General features: G+C 43.7%; 2 protein-coding genes and 1 pseudogene across 3 annotated transcripts; 1 reads left to right on the forward strand and 2 right to left on the reverse strand.

Annotated features, from left to right (window-relative positions):
• Nucleotides 1–81: 81 nt before the first annotated feature.
• Nucleotides 82–6,726, forward strand: LOC123145771 (GPI ethanolamine phosphate transferase 2). Of its 2 annotated transcripts, XM_044565258.1 has the most exons (17): nt 82–293; nt 400–493; nt 1,553–1,597; nt 1,710–1,877; nt 1,956–2,040; nt 2,150–2,256; nt 2,744–2,824; nt 3,053–3,105; nt 3,179–3,278; nt 3,415–3,558; nt 3,777–3,873; nt 4,107–4,326; nt 4,406–4,502; nt 4,602–5,645; nt 5,760–5,852; nt 5,931–6,208; nt 6,416–6,726. In XM_044565258.1, exons 1-17 carry the CDS (start codon nt 181–183, stop codon nt 6,555–6,557), a joined length of 2,961 nt encoding a protein of 986 aa, XP_044421193.1. In that variant the 5' UTR covers nt 82–180; the 3' UTR covers nt 6,558–6,726. The 2 variants fall into 2 exon arrangements, with proteins under 2 accessions (XP_044421193.1, XP_044421194.1); XM_044565259.1 differs by lacking the exon at nt 82–293 and having other exon boundaries at nt 394–493; nt 1,691–1,877.
• An 85-nt stretch (nt 6,727–6,811) lies between these two features.
• Nucleotides 6,812–7,787, reverse strand: LOC123145772 (non-specific lipid transfer protein GPI-anchored 16). The gene is made up of 3 exons (XM_044565260.1): nt 7,388–7,787; nt 7,209–7,289; nt 6,812–7,127 (listed from the first exon to the last, which is right to left on the reverse strand). The coding sequence occupies exons 1-3, from the start codon at nt 7,728–7,730 to the stop codon at nt 6,955–6,957; spliced, it is 597 nt and encodes a 198-aa protein (XP_044421195.1). The 5' UTR covers nt 7,731–7,787; the 3' UTR covers nt 6,812–6,954.
• A 4,694-nt stretch (nt 7,788–12,481) lies between these two features.
• LOC123145774 (uncharacterized) lies at nt 12,482–16,196 on the reverse strand (annotated as a pseudogene).
• Nucleotides 16,197–17,330: the final 1,134 nt, after the last annotated feature.

Here is a 17,330-nt window from a genome sequence, read left to right on the forward strand (position 1 = left end):
CAAGATTACGTGGGCTACAATGGGCTTGGAGGCCCAGGTCGTCAACTCAGCCCGTAACTTGGATGTCAAACGGGCCTGGCCGCGTCCTCCTCCTCGGCTCCGATACCCATTCCCGAGCGGCGGAAAAAAAAGAACAGAGCAGCGGCGGCGATCGCCACCGCCGACCGAGGGAGGGAAGCCATGGGCGCCGCCGTGGCGGAGTGGACGGTGGCGGCGGTGCTTCTGCAGGTCGCGGGCCTCTCCCTCTTCCTCTACGGGTTCTTCCCCGTCAAGCCCACGCTCCCGGGCTTCAGGTCCGCGCCTCTGCCTCTCCTCGTCTCTGCTTCTCTCTTGAGCCTTCAGGCGGTGTTTGCTTACTCCGGTTGACGCGCGTCTGGTGTGTGGTTGCTGACCCTGCAGTGGCGCGGAGAGCTACCGGGCGCCGTCGTGCGGCCCCGTCGGCTGCGGGGAGGGGCCGGCGCTTCCTCCGGATCAGCTCAGATCGCTGTACAGGGTACGGCACTGCTTCCGTTTCGATTGCTCGCTCTACAGTTTAGCAGATCCGCCTCGTACTGTTTCAGTCCTGTGGCGGAGCTTGCACCAGCAACAAGGAGGGGCCAGCATCAGAAGACGCACGAATTTAGTAATTTAGGATGATTGTCTCCACTCTTGATTCTTCAATCACTTGCATACTCCAAATATCATGACTAGTTTTACACAACTGCAAAAAAATGTAGGGGGTCGGGAGGGGGGCGTTGGCCCCCCTTGGCCCTTATGAAGCTTTGCTATGTTCTAATGTCCGTCCAACAAATCCTAATTTTGTCAAGGGATCATCCCACCCTATGATTGGATTGAGAACACAGCAATACAAGTACAACAGACTTTTTTTTTTTTGAAAGAAAGGGGTTCCCCCCCCTGCTCCATTTTTTATTAATGAAGCAAACAGCGAAACCACAAATCCACATCCAGGCAAAAGCCTTACATCAAAGATCAAACCTAAAACTACCCCCAGCAAAACACTCCAGGGAAACAGAGAACAGTTCAGGCTGCAGCCAAAGCAGTTCAAAGCAGCAACCACTTAAGCTCTTTTTTATTACATGCCCCTACTGATTGCAACACTACTGCATAAACGATTCAGCAGGTAATGTAAGAATCAGAGTTTAGGATACAATCAGCAAAGCATGAGGCGGGGAACGGGGTGAACTGGAGGAAGAAGGCTACTGCCTAATTCATTTTCTGGTCGATGCCCCTCCGTGTGCTCGGGGGTCATTGGCCTCCCTTGACCCCAATGAAGCTTTGCCACTAGTTCCAGAATGTTCTGATGTTCGTCCGTCAAATCCTAATTTACTACTGTTTTAGTGTTATAGAATGTTATAATGGCCCAAGATTTTAAAGGACTGCAAATATTGTCAAGGGTTGCCACATTCTATGCTGATACAGAACTTCGTATGTACTCAAATTTAGTACAAATTATTATGCATTTTATTAGCTTTCCTAGAGCTTCTTATGTACTCAGTTTAAGTTATGCATTTATGGTTTTTAATGCTTGTGATTTGTGTATGATTCATTCCAGGTACTTTCAGAGGTCCCCCATGTGTATGATCGCTTGGTATTGATGGTATGTCCTAAATCTATATGCCTGTTACTGGCAGCATAATCCTGTACATTTGTATGACTATTTGTCTTACCTTTTAATGTTTGGCCTTTTGAGTCTATGAATGTCAATTTAGGTGATAGATGGGCTACCTGCTGAATTTGTACTGGGGAGAGGTGGAAAACCTCCAGCCAAAGAAATGATGGAGTCAATGCCATACACACAGTCTCTGTTAGCTGGTTGCAGAGCAGTGGGTTATCATGCAAAGGCTGCACCTCCAACCGTTACAATGCCCCGACTAAAAGTATGACTTACTTTACATAGAAATTTTTATTTGTACAAATGCCAAATGTTGAGCAATCCTAAGTATAGTTTCTTTTAGGCAATGGTGTCAGGGGCAATTGGAGGTTTTCTAGATGTAGCACTTAACTTCAATACTCAAGCCTTCTTGGATGACAATCTTCTTGGTTAGAACCTCTTGCTACCTTCCTCTCTCTCTCTCTTGCTAGTCCAACTTTGTATGCCAAATTAGCAATAAGGAATTGCTTATAGGTTACACTTTTATATTTGTCACAGATCAACTTCATACGATTGGTTATAAATTAGTGATGTTGGGAGATGAGACATGGATCAAATTGTTCCCAACACTGTTCTACAGACAAGATGGAGTGAGCAGTTTTTATGTAAGTCCTGTCTCATGCTTCACATGCTTTTCTTGCAATGAGATTTGATGAGCATTGATTATTGCAGGATAAGTACATAAATTGCAGGTTTAAACGCTGATAAGTTTGGTTTCACTATCATCTGAAGCACTGATCTAACAATTACTTCACAACAAAAAATCATTTCATCCCTGCGTTTTTTTTTCAGAACAAATGAAAATATATACTGAAATCATTTGCTGATAGACCGAATTTCAACATTTTAAATTTTATGTGCTTGAGATCTCCTTGCCATCTTTCGGGCTACTTCTCTGGTGAACATATGACACTCTTTATGGAGCGTATCGACTACTTTACCTTTGTGCACAGATATTTGTATATTAGGCACTTGATCGTATGAATTGCTGCTTAAGTTTTGCTAATAACAGTGATTTGTTTGTTCTTTACAGCCTGGTTTATCATGAGTTAAAATTTCTTTAATGATTTGTAAGTTGTAACTATATTGCAGGTTAAAGATACGGTTGAGGTTGATTTCAATGTGTCTCGTCATCTGGAATCTGAGCTAGCTGCAAAAGACTGGGATGCATTGGTACATTTTTAGTGATGCTTCCGTGCATGTTTGCTTCTTTTATCACTTATGGCAGATAATGCTATCTCATTCTCTAGGTTCCAACCATGTAGCCAAGTTTCCAGCTAATGTTTGTTATGGTTGATGTCTAACTTTCTTTACTTGCCTTAGCTTTTTTTGGTTGTTTGACAAAGTTAACTACAATCTTTTAGGCTAATACTGAGAAATTCCTTTATTTGACATTTTCAGATTCTTCACTATTTAGGTTTGGATCATGTTGGCCATATAGGTGGCCGCCAGAGGTATATTCCATATCAATTTCATGTATTTTTGTTTGAGCAATGCCTAGTTTGAATTCAAGTATCAAAATGACAGTAATTTGATGACCCCAAAGCTAAAGGAGATGGATGATGTCATTAGAAGGATCCATGCTGCAGTTACGAGCATTCAGGATAATTCACACAGAACACTTCTGGTATGTGATCCTTCCATTTGATTTGAAAACAAGACAATCCACCAAAAAACATGAATCTCCAAGCTGCCACATCTGAAAAGATAAAGGTTCTACACTATTTTCTCATAAGGATTTTTGCTCTGCCCGTACATTTCAGGTTGTGGTCAGTGATCATGGAATGACTGAAGTTGGTAATCATGGAGGATCTTCTTACGAAGAAACCGACTCCCTTGCCCTTTTTATAGGACACAGTGTTGAGAGCTCACATTGTTCGCCTTATGACCAGAAAGAAGCACTTCAAGTATGAATATATACTTCTCTCAGCCTTATCCCTAGATATTTTGAAGCTCTAGTTCAGTTTGTAGTACACTTGTGAATTTTGATAGAAATTGTTGCAGTCTGTGATTATTTTATCACAAAACTTTCCTTGGCACTCAAGCTAAAGAAATCAGTAATATCTGATGGATAGTGTTTCAAGATACCAACACGCAACTCTGACCAGTCACCTTTTTTTGCCAGGTTGACCTTGCCCCAACTCTAGCTCTGCTCTTTGGCATACCAATTCCAAAAAACAATATAGGTGTCTTGCTTCCGGAGCTTTTTAATTCTTTGGCAGGTGAACATATGTTTATCAATTGTGTTACACTTATTCTGGATGTAGAAGTAGATGTTTATGCTTGTGGACTTCATATTGATCTCAATAGGTTTAAGTTCCTGTTCGATGTATAATCACATGCCGTTTTGATTGTTATATTCTCAATTATGTGAGAATATTGGATTGGTGTGCAAGTTACATGATTAAGTACTCTCAGCTATCAGCTCTGAAACGGTGTCTGCATCTTGTCTCAGATGATCAAAAACTGCGCACCCTAGAACTGAACTCGTGGCAAATCTTAAGATTGTTACAAAAACAGAGACCTGCTTTCTGCTCTGAAGACTGTGTTGACTCAAAGGATGACTTTGGAGCTGATATGCTTCCTGAATCTACTGAGAAAAAGTTGTGCCGTTTGCTTTCCAAGGCTTTTGCTTCTCATCGATCCTCACTTCTTCATCGAGATTCTAATTTCAGGTGAGTTTATGGTCCTAATTTCCTAAAAAGTTATGAATATGATCACCCACCAACGTTTAAAAGAACTCTGCTGTTCCAGGTCCGTTGAAGCAGCTGGGCTCTTTGGGGCTGCTGTGGACTCCTACTCTGGCTTCTTAAGACATGCGAGTGAGTGGTTGTCTCACAGAGCGACTGATGTAATTTTACTACCTTTGCAGTGTTATAATTTTATACCCTACTTTTGCAGTTGCCTTTATTCCGAGTGACTCATCTCCTTTCACTGTTTATATTTGCAGAAACCACTCTATTTGCTTGCCTCTGCAATCTCCTTGATGATTATTTCATGTTTTTCTCTTGCCGGAATTATCTCTTGCATATTTAAGGGGAAGTCGCAAATTAAAGTTGAACACCATTCTGAGTTGGATTTGGATAAAAATTGGCACCTTGATGAGGTTTTCATTCTAATGGGGATTTTCCTCTATGTTGCCAGCCTTGGTTCAAGCTCTTTTGTTGAAGAAGAGCAGTATATATGGCATTTTCTCACTTCTACTCTCTATTTAATATTTCTCATCAAGACAGTCCAATCGATATTGAAAGAATCAAACTCAACATTAGTCCATAGATCGGAAACAAAGACATTTCACAAAAATAACTCCTCTTATCTTGCCAGCTATAAGCTAATCCCAGGACAGCAAGATGGTTGCAAGTTATATACTGTCCTTATTGTTCTTGTGGCTGGGAGAATTCTAAGAGCTTGGTATCAAGGTGGGATTAACTGGGTTCACTTTCCTGACATTTCAAAGATATTGAACCAGTCGGACTCTTCTATTGTGAAGTCTCTGCAAACTATCTCAGTTCTTGCAGTTGTGGTATTATATTCAGTTTCGCTCATGTTACTGAGAACAAGGAGAATTCTTATTATAGGGCTATGGTTGAGTCACCTTTCATGTGGGCTTTTAGTTATGCTTCATATCTGGAAAAGTCAGGTCGATACTTCGGTACCAATCAACAACCATAGCACAACATCAATAGCTCAGATTTTCTATGTCATCGCAAGTATTTCAGTAACTTGCACTTTTCTTCTATCGCCATGGATATTTCCAACACATTCTAAAGAAGCAGAACCAACATCCTCCTCCGGCTCCAATCCTGAAAAGGCGCATGGCCTCAATCATTCAGTGTTCTTGACTGGAGTAACATATACAATGTTCTGGTGCCTTCTTCAATTGCTTCTGCAACAACCCATAAATGCAGTCCCTGTTTTGCTTATTCTCTTGCAAATAATCTCGAGTGTGATTTATTTTTCTCTGGAGAAATCATTGCATAGGCAATGGGTGCAGGTTAGTTTATTCTTTATGATCTTTGTTAGACCACCATGTTCTTTTCCCCAGGTTGATGGAATCATGGGAAGTGGTTATTTTCGTTGGCTAACAATTGGGCAATAAACGGCGTAGGTTGTCGCAATGCAATTCTTGGGAATGACCGGCCACTTTGGCCTTGGGAACACCAATAGCCTCGCCAGCATCGATGTTGCTGGAGCTTTCATTGTAAGTTCAACATAAAACTCTCTGACGAAGTGCCTCTTCTCCCAATTTCCTTCATATTTAACCATCTAATTTTTACAGGGCATCTCAAGCTACTCCACGGTCCTCTCTGGGGTTCTGATGTTCATCATTACGTATGGGTCGCCTCTGCTGTTATACCTCGGGATGGTGGTCCATATGTCGGTAAAAGATAGTAATGATATCTCCACTCCGCAGCAATGGAGCAGCGTCCTGAGCAGAATGATTGCACTGCCCTGTTTGCTCCCTTTGCTCGTCAATTCTATTGCCCTGACTTCATACACCATTGTCCTGCTGCTCATGAGGAACCACTTGTTTGTGTGGAGCGTGTTCTCGCCAAAGTAAGTGCGCAATGAAACCTTTACAAGCATAATGGTTAGTTACTATCTTTTAAGCGATCAACAGAAGGGCCGGCGTCAGACTGTTTTCACTGGTTGTGATGGTTATTGTGGATACATGTTTACTTGCTCCAGCGTATAGATCGCTTGCCTATGCTTACATCTGGTTTTTACTGCTATCTGACAAGCTTCGTTCCCCACTGGCAATAGGTACCTCTACGTCTGCGCGGCGACAGTGTGCACATATGCTGGAGTGTTGGTTATAGCCATGACCGGAGCTTACACCTGCGCCGTGTTCTCGTTCAGGACGAGGAACTACAGAGACAAATCCGTAGATCAGATTGACGGCTAGGTTTCCTGAATTAGCAGGCATTGTTAGACAAGGAAAAACAGTAGTAGTAGCATCGTCTTCGTCAGAGGTTTTTGAGACAAACTTTTGTCTCTGAAGAGTGTAAATGACGCGCTTTCCCCCGGTATAATCGACACTCTTTTTTAGACCAATCTTTTGTTTTGTTCCGACATTTCTAGACCAATCTGTCTGACCACTTTTAGACCAATCTTTTAGTTTTGTTCCGACATTTTTACTGTATTTAGGCACCCGCGGTATCAATATATTATTATTTCAATTCACAACCAAAAGAATGCGTATACAAAGAGCCAATGTACACTCTCCTACTACCAAACAAGCACACAAAACACATAGTAGTAAACACGTAGTGCAGCAACGTCGAGTGCTTGCCCAGCTCAGCTCAAACCAGCATGGCTCCAAGTGCGAGGATCACTGCGAACAACGCAGGCACATGAGCACCGTCTCTCCAGGCAGAGGCCACCTGCGGCCTCGTCTGCCCCTGGCTCTGGCTCCCCGCCGGTGGCGTCGCCGTGGTGGTTCCCGACGGCGACGGCGGCGCCGGCGCCACCGGTGCTGCACATCGTACAGAATCATCAGTGAGAATCAACAGCGACATAAGAAGAGAAAGTTGGTGTGGCAGGTTGAGTTTCTTACGCAGCGGGGGCATGGCGGGAGAGGCCGAGGCCGCGACGGGGCCCGGAGCTGGAGCCAGAGCCGGGAGCTGCGCCGACGCATCTGCAGTTCATCGCCAACTCCGATCGTCAATGGAAACCTCACCTCACACAATACTATATAACACTGATGATCCTTGCTTGCGGGCAGGATGGACGTACCTTTGCACTGAAGCGGGACGGCCATGGAGTTGCAGGCCCTGGGCAGCGTGACGGCGAGCGTCCGGTTGACCGGCACGCCGCCGAGGGGCACGCTGCCGGTGAGGAGGAGGCACGCGCAGCCCGTGCTGGCGTTCACCAGTGCCGACAGGGACCGGCAGCAGCCCGCCGTGGGCGACGAGCTGTTGCCGTTGGTGATGTAGCTGAGGCACGGCGTGAAGCTGGAGACGAGCGACGCCGTGCATGACGGCGTCGCCGCCGCGGCCTGCCCGGACGCCGGCGCCGGCAAGGCCAGGGCCAGCAGCACGGCCGCGGACGCGGCGAGCGCGAGCAGCTTGGGGTCCATTGCGATACTATACTAGGTAGTAGTGTTTTTGGAGGGAAGATCAAGAGCGTGGATCGATGAGGCTGTGGTGATGCATCGTCTGTTGGCCGCGTGCGATTATATATACGTGCAGAGGCGTGTCGTGCTGGTGGTACTGGATCAGAAGGTAGCTGCACCAGTGTAGCTACCATAACTAACCGTCATCTGTCCCTTAAATGGTTTCTTTTGAATAAAAAAGTATTGAGGTGTCGATGGTTGAGATCATCCGATCCGGTAGGATTAGGAAGAGCCCGTCACCAAATGCCTGCTTTGGTCTCGTTGACCGTCCATCCATATGTACTCTTTTCGTTGCTGATGAAGAAACCACACCTACTCACTGAAAAGATGGAATATTTATTACTCCCCATCTGCATCCAGGGCATAAGATGGAATATTTATTACTCTGCCTCTCCATGGTATTTGAAAATACTTACTCCGTTTCAAAATAAGTGTCGTGGTTTACATATAGAGAGAGAGTAATAAACATAGGAAACCATAAACATCGCATGACAATTCTGTGAGCACTCGGTACATATACAGAATGTACCAAATGGGTGTGTGCACTACTGATTAGGTCTTCAACTCCGGATTCTCCAGAATCGGATCCTGGAAAACTGCCCAAAGAATCAGCCCTCCGGTTCTTTTCAGAGACTGTGCTGTAAGATTGTTTGTATGAGCCGCGTGATGAAATGTCTATCTTCATGGAAATTGTGTGCCGAGTTGGCACCATTGAGTTGTTTGAACTGTTTTACCCCCCCCCCCCCCCCCCCCCCCCCCGCGAATATTGATTTATCCATGCATAACAATCATCGCAAAATCACGAAAATCATCACAGATCACGGATCCATTAGTAAAATTACAACAAAATTGTGCATCAACTGCGCATCAGAGGGCGATCAATGTTGTACTAGTCTTTGTTTCAGCAAATATTGAAGTTGCATTGAGTACTACGCCAGCGACTTAGCTATGGAAAATATACCGTAGCAAAAAAACCTAATGTGGAGAGAAGCCACGGTCGTTGCTCTGTAGTGGAGAGAAGCCTCTCGGAGGGGCTTCCTGAGCTTCTCCCCAAGTAGAATCGTCAAATCCCCGAAATATCCTCAATGCGAACCATTATCACGACCAAAATGCTAGTCCACGGAATGTTCGTACTCATCCTTATACTCCCACATATCTCCCGTGCATGCATACTGTCCCACTATAGTGCCCCGTTGTGCACTTGTGTTGTCTATGGAGAATGATTTTTCTATCATGCACGGGATCTCCCGTGCAGTGGCGAGCCCTCTAAAAAAATTCCCTTCGGTAATTAGGCTACGGCTGGGCGCAGTGGCCACCCCATAACTGCACGTAGCTCCGCCGCTGCTCCCTTGCATGCTAGTGTCCCACCGTACTACCTATGATGCTATGATGACTTGTGGTTAGTCCAACCTATGACCCTACCTGATTCTTTCCCTTCTCATATTAACCCATGCATTTTCAAGTTGAGTCTGAAATTTTAAAACCATGTAGTTTTTGAATGAAAATTTTGATTTCTGGCTTGTTTGCATATTTGGGGTCCTGGAAAGGAGATTTTTTTTTTGAACAAGATCAATCATGGATATATTTCCATAATTTTTAAATAAGAATTTTGAAACTTGGTGAAACTATAGAATATAAAACCATCAAATTACAAAACTGTATATGATGTTCTAGAGTGCGTCTTTGTGTTCCTCAATCGAAACAAATTGACATGAAATGAGTTCCACAGACTATATCATAGAATTTTACACCATGTTTCATGGAGTTTCATCATCTTTTGTAAGGATTTATCATGTTTCAAAAATTATCACAATGTATTGAAGAGTGATCTTGTTTAAAAGTCCTCGTCACCAGGAACATAAATACGCAAACGAAAGTTAAATGAGGCTTTTGGTTCATAAGATAAAATGATTTCAAACTTTGAAATCATATGAAAAAGCATGGGTGTGTAGTGTGCTGCATGGGAAAGAGTGGGTGCATGGACCATGTGATTAATGGGTGAATACAACTAGAAGAGGTGTAAATGCATCTGAATCTCCATCTAAATCCAACGGTTGACCCAAGCATGGGACCTCCCATGGGAGAATTGCTTTTCTCGTTGTCTATGTCCTAGATTATATCTCTCCTCATATTAATCCATGCATTTTAAATTCAATCCCAAATTTTAAAACCATTAGCTTTTGAGCCATTTTAGGATGATATCACACATAATGAGTACTACAAAGAAAATTGCATGCATCTAAACTTATAATGTGTTTTCCCAAGGGGACACATCCCCCCCCCCTCTCCAAATTATTTGTTAAATTCAATTTTACTTGTTGATTCCATAGAAGAGGGGAAAACATTGAAAGATTCAAGGGTGGAAAAGACCTACTCGTGGCAATGGAGGGTGCAAAAGGCCAATCCGTGGCAATGGAGGGTGGAGAAAACATACCAGTATCGGTGGGAGGTATCCGCCACTTATAACATGTTACCAGTAGCGGGCGTCGTGCCCGCCGCTGGTATTATTGTTAGCAATGTCGGGCATTTATATTCACCTATCACTGGCAAAGTTCCCTACCACATGGATCTGTATACTTGATGGCTCCACATTTTGACACTTTTAATTGGGTATTTCGATCGATTTTTCGAAGAGTTTTTGCATGTTCTCATCTTTTTACTAACGATAACACTTTGAGAACGAAGAAACCTTATTTCCTTAATTGTTGAGCAGGTCTGGACATTTTTGGAGGGAAATGGATTAATATCAGAACAAATGGGACAATGGGGAACGATTTCCCTCTTTGGTGGAATTTCATCTTGCGCATCAGGAGGGAAGACAGTGCAAGTGCTCGTACCAGTCGTCGTCTTCTCCCTCTCATCTATACGAACAATTTTCATAAAGATTAGGGGGGCAATAGAGAGGAGTAACATATTGCAATTGCCATCTGAACACTGGAAAAGAGATGTCGGGGGAGAAGAACTTCACTTAGATTCGTTCCACTTAGATCGAGGGAGAAGAACTGCACACCCCCTTCATTTATCGACCTCGGCACCATAGAGAGAGTAGTTCCCGCTTGTAAGGCTAGGTTTGTAACTCTATTCATACTTTATCGGAGATCAAGATCGGATCGAAGAATCATCTTATTGCGGTAAGTTGCAATATCATCGATATGGTTTTCCCCTATTTGATAGTTGTGTTTGTTTGTTATTCCTCTCTCGTGCATGGGTAATCTCCCATAGGTGTGGGAGATGTAGGGGATTGATGAGATTCATTTGTGCATATTTGATGTCATTATTTGTGAAACTAGTCCTATGATTGATTATTAAGTTGTTTATCTATGGTCAGCATAATGTGTGTTGTCTAATTTAAGGGCCCAGGCAACATGATCCAAAGACCTACACAGGTAATACATATTTTTTTTAGTGAATCTGTGACCTCCAGGTGATAGACATTGGTATCTACGAGGAGCGAAGACAATATGAGGATAGTGGAAATCCATGACACTTAAAGCGTTGGTATGGTCTCATGGCCTTAATTGTTGAATGACCATGCATATGGCAACGTTGATGCAAGACAATAGAGGAGAACAATCCAATCATGGAGGAGTTCAACTACCCAAGGGTGAACCACTTACTGAAAGTACAATCTACGAACTAGAATCACATGACAAGGTAACATGTATTACCACTGCACCACCACACTTCATGTACACCATATTCAGAATTTCCCCGCGCCTAACCTCTGTACCCCAGACAAGCCGACGGTTTATTTTTAGCCTTTTACTTTTAAGCTCTTTATTACTTTCCACGCTTGTTATTTTGCTTCAATCCTCGTTTATTCACTACAAAACTTGCCTGTTTAGTGACGAAAATCTTAGTGACGGGGAAAAACTGTCGCCACTGTAGTGGGTTCTAATCTTGCGGTGATATATACAAACCGAAAATCAAAACTCTAAGTGAACCACGTCTATAAGCACCAGGAGCTGTGAACCGCGCACGAGGTCCTCCTTAAACTAGAAATAATAAGTTAATTAATTGTTCAAGATCACCTTGCCACCACATTGACCCGGCTCTATAAGGTATAGGTTAACTTCATATCTCAGACAGGTTATATTCTCAATATATAGTGTGCAGACCAGTAAAACTAGTCCAGTAAAACAAACCTCTGCTCATCGAAGGAAAAATGTCATGCAAGCACAAATTACCCATTGTTAACTTGTACTCCGTTCGGTCCTAAATATAAGTCTTCTTAGAGATTCCAATGCGGACTACATACGGAGCAAAATGAGTGAATCTACACTCTAAAATATGTCTATATATATCCGTATGTAGTCGTTATTGAAATCTCTAAAAAGACTTATATTTAGGAACGGAGGGAGTAGTATTATCCGGTGGAAGGAAAGTTTTCACCATGATATATCTGAATCAGGGATCATGTATAAGAAATTTAACAATCCACTAGGCAAAGCATTCTCCAACAACCAACATACATATTGAAGAATCGTTCCATTATAATCAACATCTCGTAGAAGAGAACAGGTTTTATGTAAGTACTTTTGTAGGCCTAATCTTTAGTTTTGCATTTGAGGACGAGCTAGTGAAAAGAGAACCTATATTTTTACATAGACGGCCAGGCTCATGATATACGTACCATCTAAGTTCAGTTCAGATAATGACCCAACTCCCAAGCGAAAAAAGGAGCAGCACAACACATGATGAGCTGAGCACGCCACTCAAACGAATCGGTGTATTTACAGTTGGACAGAGCACGGCCAAGTTTCAGTTCAGTTGTACAGCTGATATATACAAGGAGGAGATCACAATCGGAGGTTGGATACAAATGAATGATATAAGTAAAACACACAGGAAAGCTACACTCAGCAGCTAGATCAGACAGACACCAAGGATCAGCCAGTCTCGTTATTCACTCTGAGCTGACGCATGATCTAACTGTTGAGAGTAACCTATGATGATCACATCGTGCCAGGGTTTGACAACAGCGCTTCCCACAATGGAGGTACAGGGAAGTTCATATTATCATACAATGTGTACAGGATCTCATGACTATTCACAGGAACTTGGACACCACGCGGCAGGACGTCCAGAAGGCCGCTGTTGCTGCTTTTAGAATCGCCGGATTCTGGTAGATACTGCAAGAGAGTGACGCGGGAGAAACATCAGGAAGTGCAAACACCCATGTGGTCATAGAAACTTATTGGAGCTGTGTGATCATGCGAAATGATGGCCTCAAATTTATGTTACTGCCTGCAGCACAATATTGTGCAGGGGCTAATTTTGGTGTACATATTGTTACAGAAGTTTGCAAGCTGAAAAAGTGTATTTGATCAATATGTAAAACTTCAACTGATGCAACTAATCAGACTTGTCATATCGTATCTTGACTAATCTAGTGTATGCTTTGTTCGTGAAGTGAAGTGATGATGTCCAGTTTTCTTGAGCTGAGAATTTGTTTATGTTTGTTGCCCATTTAGTTTGATGGCATTCTGTCCTGCCTTTTCAATCTTCAGAGGGAAGAAACTTTTCCTTTCCTCCCAAGGGTCCTAGAGCAGATTATTTGGGCAAAGCTCCAAGGAGCCTCTAAAAGCACGTGAGGCTTACCCTGACAAATCCACAATACTAAGAATACTGTGTCCCACCCATTCAGTGGGAAGAAGCTGTGCTTGAAGTTACCAATTACTAAGAATAACTTACCCAATAGCTGTCGCACTCCATGATGCTACATTATAAATAACTTGTGTTCCAGCCCATGCCTTCTGAAGTTTGCCTTTCCTCTTTTTAGTTGAAAAAGTCTTGCTAAGGGCTGAAAAATGAAGGGTGGGGAATCAAACATAAGAAAACTTAGAACCAACCAAATTCATCTGAATTAAGAATGGAAAAGAGAAGGTTACCTTCTTGAAGTTGATTGGGCGTCAATTCCTGCAGAACATGAAATTTCCAGCATTAGAAGTACGAAGATTTCAATTCAATGAGCGATATGAAATACTCTTCCATGATAAGTACAATCTACTAGCAGTCAAGGTACAATAACGAATATTGACAGGCCTTCCCATGTTGATCTAGATGGTGCAAGGACAATAGTGTGAACTATGAAGCCTACAACAAGAAGAGTAGACATGGTAATCCATGATCCCACTAAGTCATGTTCTCCACTTCTAGGAATCTATTTAATTATCCAGAACCTCAATAATCACTGTAAAAGAAACATGCTTTTTTTCAGAATCCAAGATTTCATGGACATTTGAATGCTGAGACTGATATTCATGAAGGACTGCATAAGAAAAGCCAAGCACACCAAAAATTCAAGAGAAATCACGAATCCAAGGTGAACTGAACTTTGCATACCTTAGTTTCTTTCAGCGATAGTAGGTATGCAGCCATGAAGCATGCAATCCCATCAACTATATCCTCTTGCTTAACTAGAACATATCCATCCTCTGAATCATCACTGACATTCATACTCTTATCATCCCATATATCTGCTGCGCTTACGATATCCCATGATATGGTTTCATCTACTGTTACATGAGTAATGGCAGAACTGTTCAGTTGACAGGTTTGATTTCAATGAGCAAATAAACGTGCATTTGTACGTAGCATGGAGTGGCAAGGTCAGTTTACGTATTGTTCAAATTTTGGAGACAAGAAAGAAATGAATGACAGGTCAGTTTGGGCAAATGCGCACCTGCACCATGTTGGTATACTGACTTCTGAATGTTATCAAGCTTTTCTAGAAATTCAGGTGATTCGACCCTCGATTTGAGAAGATTACACAGCTGCATAAGTAAATGGAGAGGTGCAAAAGTTAAGAAAGTTTCAGAACAGACGGCATAAGATAAGTGCACTGTAAGCTCCTTTTCTCATTCCCTCTCTCCCTAGTCTCATCTTTACTATCACCTCAATAACTGATATCCAAAAGTAGCAGAGAACAGTTCAGTCGATTCAAACAGTAAAACAAATTCACATGAATCTGGCTTAATTCCAGGGTACTGCCGTATTCTATCCAACCAAAGGCTCAGTTATGGTTGCTGTGATGTGCTTACTTTTCAAGGTGCAAAACATCAGTTCTTAAGTTTGGCAAATCAAATGATAAAAGTAAATTCTGTTATCCAGTTATTTCCTTCAAACATTCCTTGTCATGTGTTTCGGAACAGGATATACACTAGTTTACTTGTTTCACTGAGATTAATAAGAAAAGAGCAACTAGCCAAGCACAGCAAAGTGAAGGCAGTTGGTACTGTCATGATCCACCGCAATTCCAACAAGAGACCACTAGATCGCTACAGTTTCGAGGACCCCCAGTTGTCCCAAGTCGCCAATCAATCGAGCCCATCAACCAATCGCAGTCTCAGTTCTCCAACGGACCGTCAGATCAAATGTACTTGTTGTGATGTGCTTGCTTTTGAAGGTGCAAAACAGACAGCTACTTATTGTTAAGTTTGGCAAATCAAATGCTAGCTAGATAAATCGTGTTACCCAGTAATTTCCTTGACGCATTCCATCTCATGTCTCAGAACACAGTAGTAATACTGCAGTAGACACCAGTTAACTCGTTTGCACCTTGATTGTTATAAGAAGATAAGAAGAAAACAACAACTAGGCTAAGCACCTAAACAAATAAACAGAGGCAGCTGAGCCAAACGATTGCTATCATAATCCTCCCGCAATTCCAACAACTAAATCGCTACAGTTCCGAGGACCCCCGATTGTCCCAAGTCGGCACTCGACCCAGCCCATGACCATCGCAATAGTCCCAATTCCCGAGTCTCCTCCAATGGATCACCAAATCGTGCTTATCAGGGAGATCTCCCTCACCTCGTCCGTCTCGTAGTCGGCCTCCGACGGCTCCGGCGTCGGAGGCTGCCCCTCCCCGTCGCTGACGTCTCGGCCAGCCCGGCCCTCCCCCTCGTCCTCCGGATCCCGCTCCCCCTCCCCTTCCTCCCCGTCCTCCCCCTCGGCGTCCCGCATGAGCTCGAGCGCGCGCTGGCACTGCTCGAGCACGGTCTCGAGCGTCCTGCGCCGCACCCTCAGCTCCGCGGCCTCCGGCGCCGCCCTCCGCCTCCCCGCCGAGGACGCGGCCGCCGAGGCCGAGGACGCGGAGGGGGCCGCGGGCTCCATCGGAAACCCTAGGGCGGCGGCGACCCGCCTGACTTGGCCTCGCTTCGCTTCCCGGATTGGTCTACGTCTAGGCCGCGGCGGGGGAGGAGGGAGACGTGCGCCGCGTGCCTGACGATTGCTGTTGAGTCGGACGGGGGAGGGGGAGGGGGAGGGGAGGGAGGAGTGTCTCTTGTTGCGTTGGTTTCTTTTTCCCGGCGGCTTCGAGATAAGACACAGGGAGAGGGCGGCCGGGCGGGGCCCCCGCGGTGGGTGGTGTGGCTTGGAAGGTTGTTGCTGATGGGTGGGGTCCAGGCGCATGGGTCCAGGGCGTCAGTGGCTTAAGGTTTAGGCCGTGGGCGTGCGGGAGAGGCGAGCCTGGGACTGAGGAACTCGCCGTCTGTCTGTCACGTGAAGTTGACGCATCGAGTAATTTATTGTAGTTACTGCGATTAATTACTGGGAGGCCTCAACTCAATGATTAGGGCGGGCAGGCCGTGCAAGACGTCCCTTCTTTCTTTTTCAGGGAGGAATCTACCCACGGCTCCCATGTCCCTCGTGCGCACCGCTTCCACGCCACGATGTGAAAAGCAAAGCTGCCGTGCCATTGCCACTTGACACTACTGCACAAAATTGCCCTGCTAGTGGACGGACACAGTCGCGAGCTCAAATGCTCACTCATAAATAAATAATGCTCCCTCTATAAATTAATATAAGATCTTTTAAATCACTAGGTACTACTCCCTCCGTAAATTAATATAAGAGCGTTTAGAGAGTACAATTTAAAAGAATGTTAAGAAAATCCCTTTTTCAACAACCATTCATAAATTGTCTATGTAAGTACAAAATTCCGTGAAGGAAAAACATTCTTAATACTCCGAAAAAAATAACAAAATCGATACTACAAAAAAGTCCGTTTTTCAAAGTACTTTGAAGCATTGGTTTTATTTTAGAACATTACAAAATCAAGGCTTGCGGCAGCTTATGATACTATATAATATCCAATATTGTTATATCTTGTCACTAATGACCAAACAAACAGCAAGGCCAGTAGTGATATCATAGGAATAGAAAAAACACGGAAAATGAGATGACGTGTACCTCAGTTTCTATAAGGGAAGAGATGTCATTTGATTCATAATAATAGGAACTTTCACATTGTTCCTTTGGGTCTAGAGTACAAACCAAAGGACATCAAAAGAATTTTTCCTACCCTGCAAAAGAATTATATAGAATTATTAAAAAATCCCTCTAAATCAAAGGAGGCCTAACCTTAACCTTTTGCTTGCAGGATACAGAGGTGGCTAATAAACAAGTGGCTCCATTGAAAAGAGAAAACGGGTAAGCAACCAAGCCTTAGCGTTCGCCGAAAACTACCAAGTTGCTGGGATGATTTACGATGCTGCCTGCCACTACTCCACTTGCAGATGCCATACCACGAAAGATGGGCTTGACTTGACAGAAAATATT

Source organism: Triticum aestivum, chromosome 6D (genome assembly GCF_018294505.1).
Source record: "Triticum aestivum cultivar Chinese Spring chromosome 6D, IWGSC CS RefSeq v2.1, whole genome shotgun sequence".
NCBI classification, from domain to species: domain Eukaryota; kingdom Viridiplantae; phylum Streptophyta; class Magnoliopsida; order Poales; family Poaceae; genus Triticum; species Triticum aestivum.

Bases quoted from the DNA above. Each gene is read 5' to 3' on its own strand.
- LOC123145771 (XM_044565258.1), top strand. From the start codon at position 181: ATGGGCGCCGCCGTGGCGGAGTGGACGGTGGCGGCGGTGCTTCTGCAG. The intron at 494-1,552 runs GTACGGCACTGC...GATTCATTCCAG, and splicing joins AGCTCAGATCGCTGTACAGG to GTACTTTCAGAGGTCCCCCA. The intron at 3,106-3,178 runs GTATATTCCATA...TCAAAATGACAG, and splicing joins CATATAGGTGGCCGCCAGAG to TAATTTGATGACCCCAAAGC.
- LOC123145772 (XM_044565260.1), bottom strand. From the start codon at position 7,730: ATGGACCCCAAGCTGCTCGCGCTCGCCGCGTCCGCGGCCGTGCTGCTG. The intron at 7,290-7,387 runs GTACGTCCATCC...GATGAACTGCAG, and splicing joins CGTCCCGCTTCAGTGCAAAG to ATGCGTCGGCGCAGCTCCCG. The intron at 7,128-7,208 runs GTAAGAAACTCA...TACGATGTGCAG, and splicing joins TCCCGCCATGCCCCCGCTGC to CACCGGTGGCGCCGGCGCCG.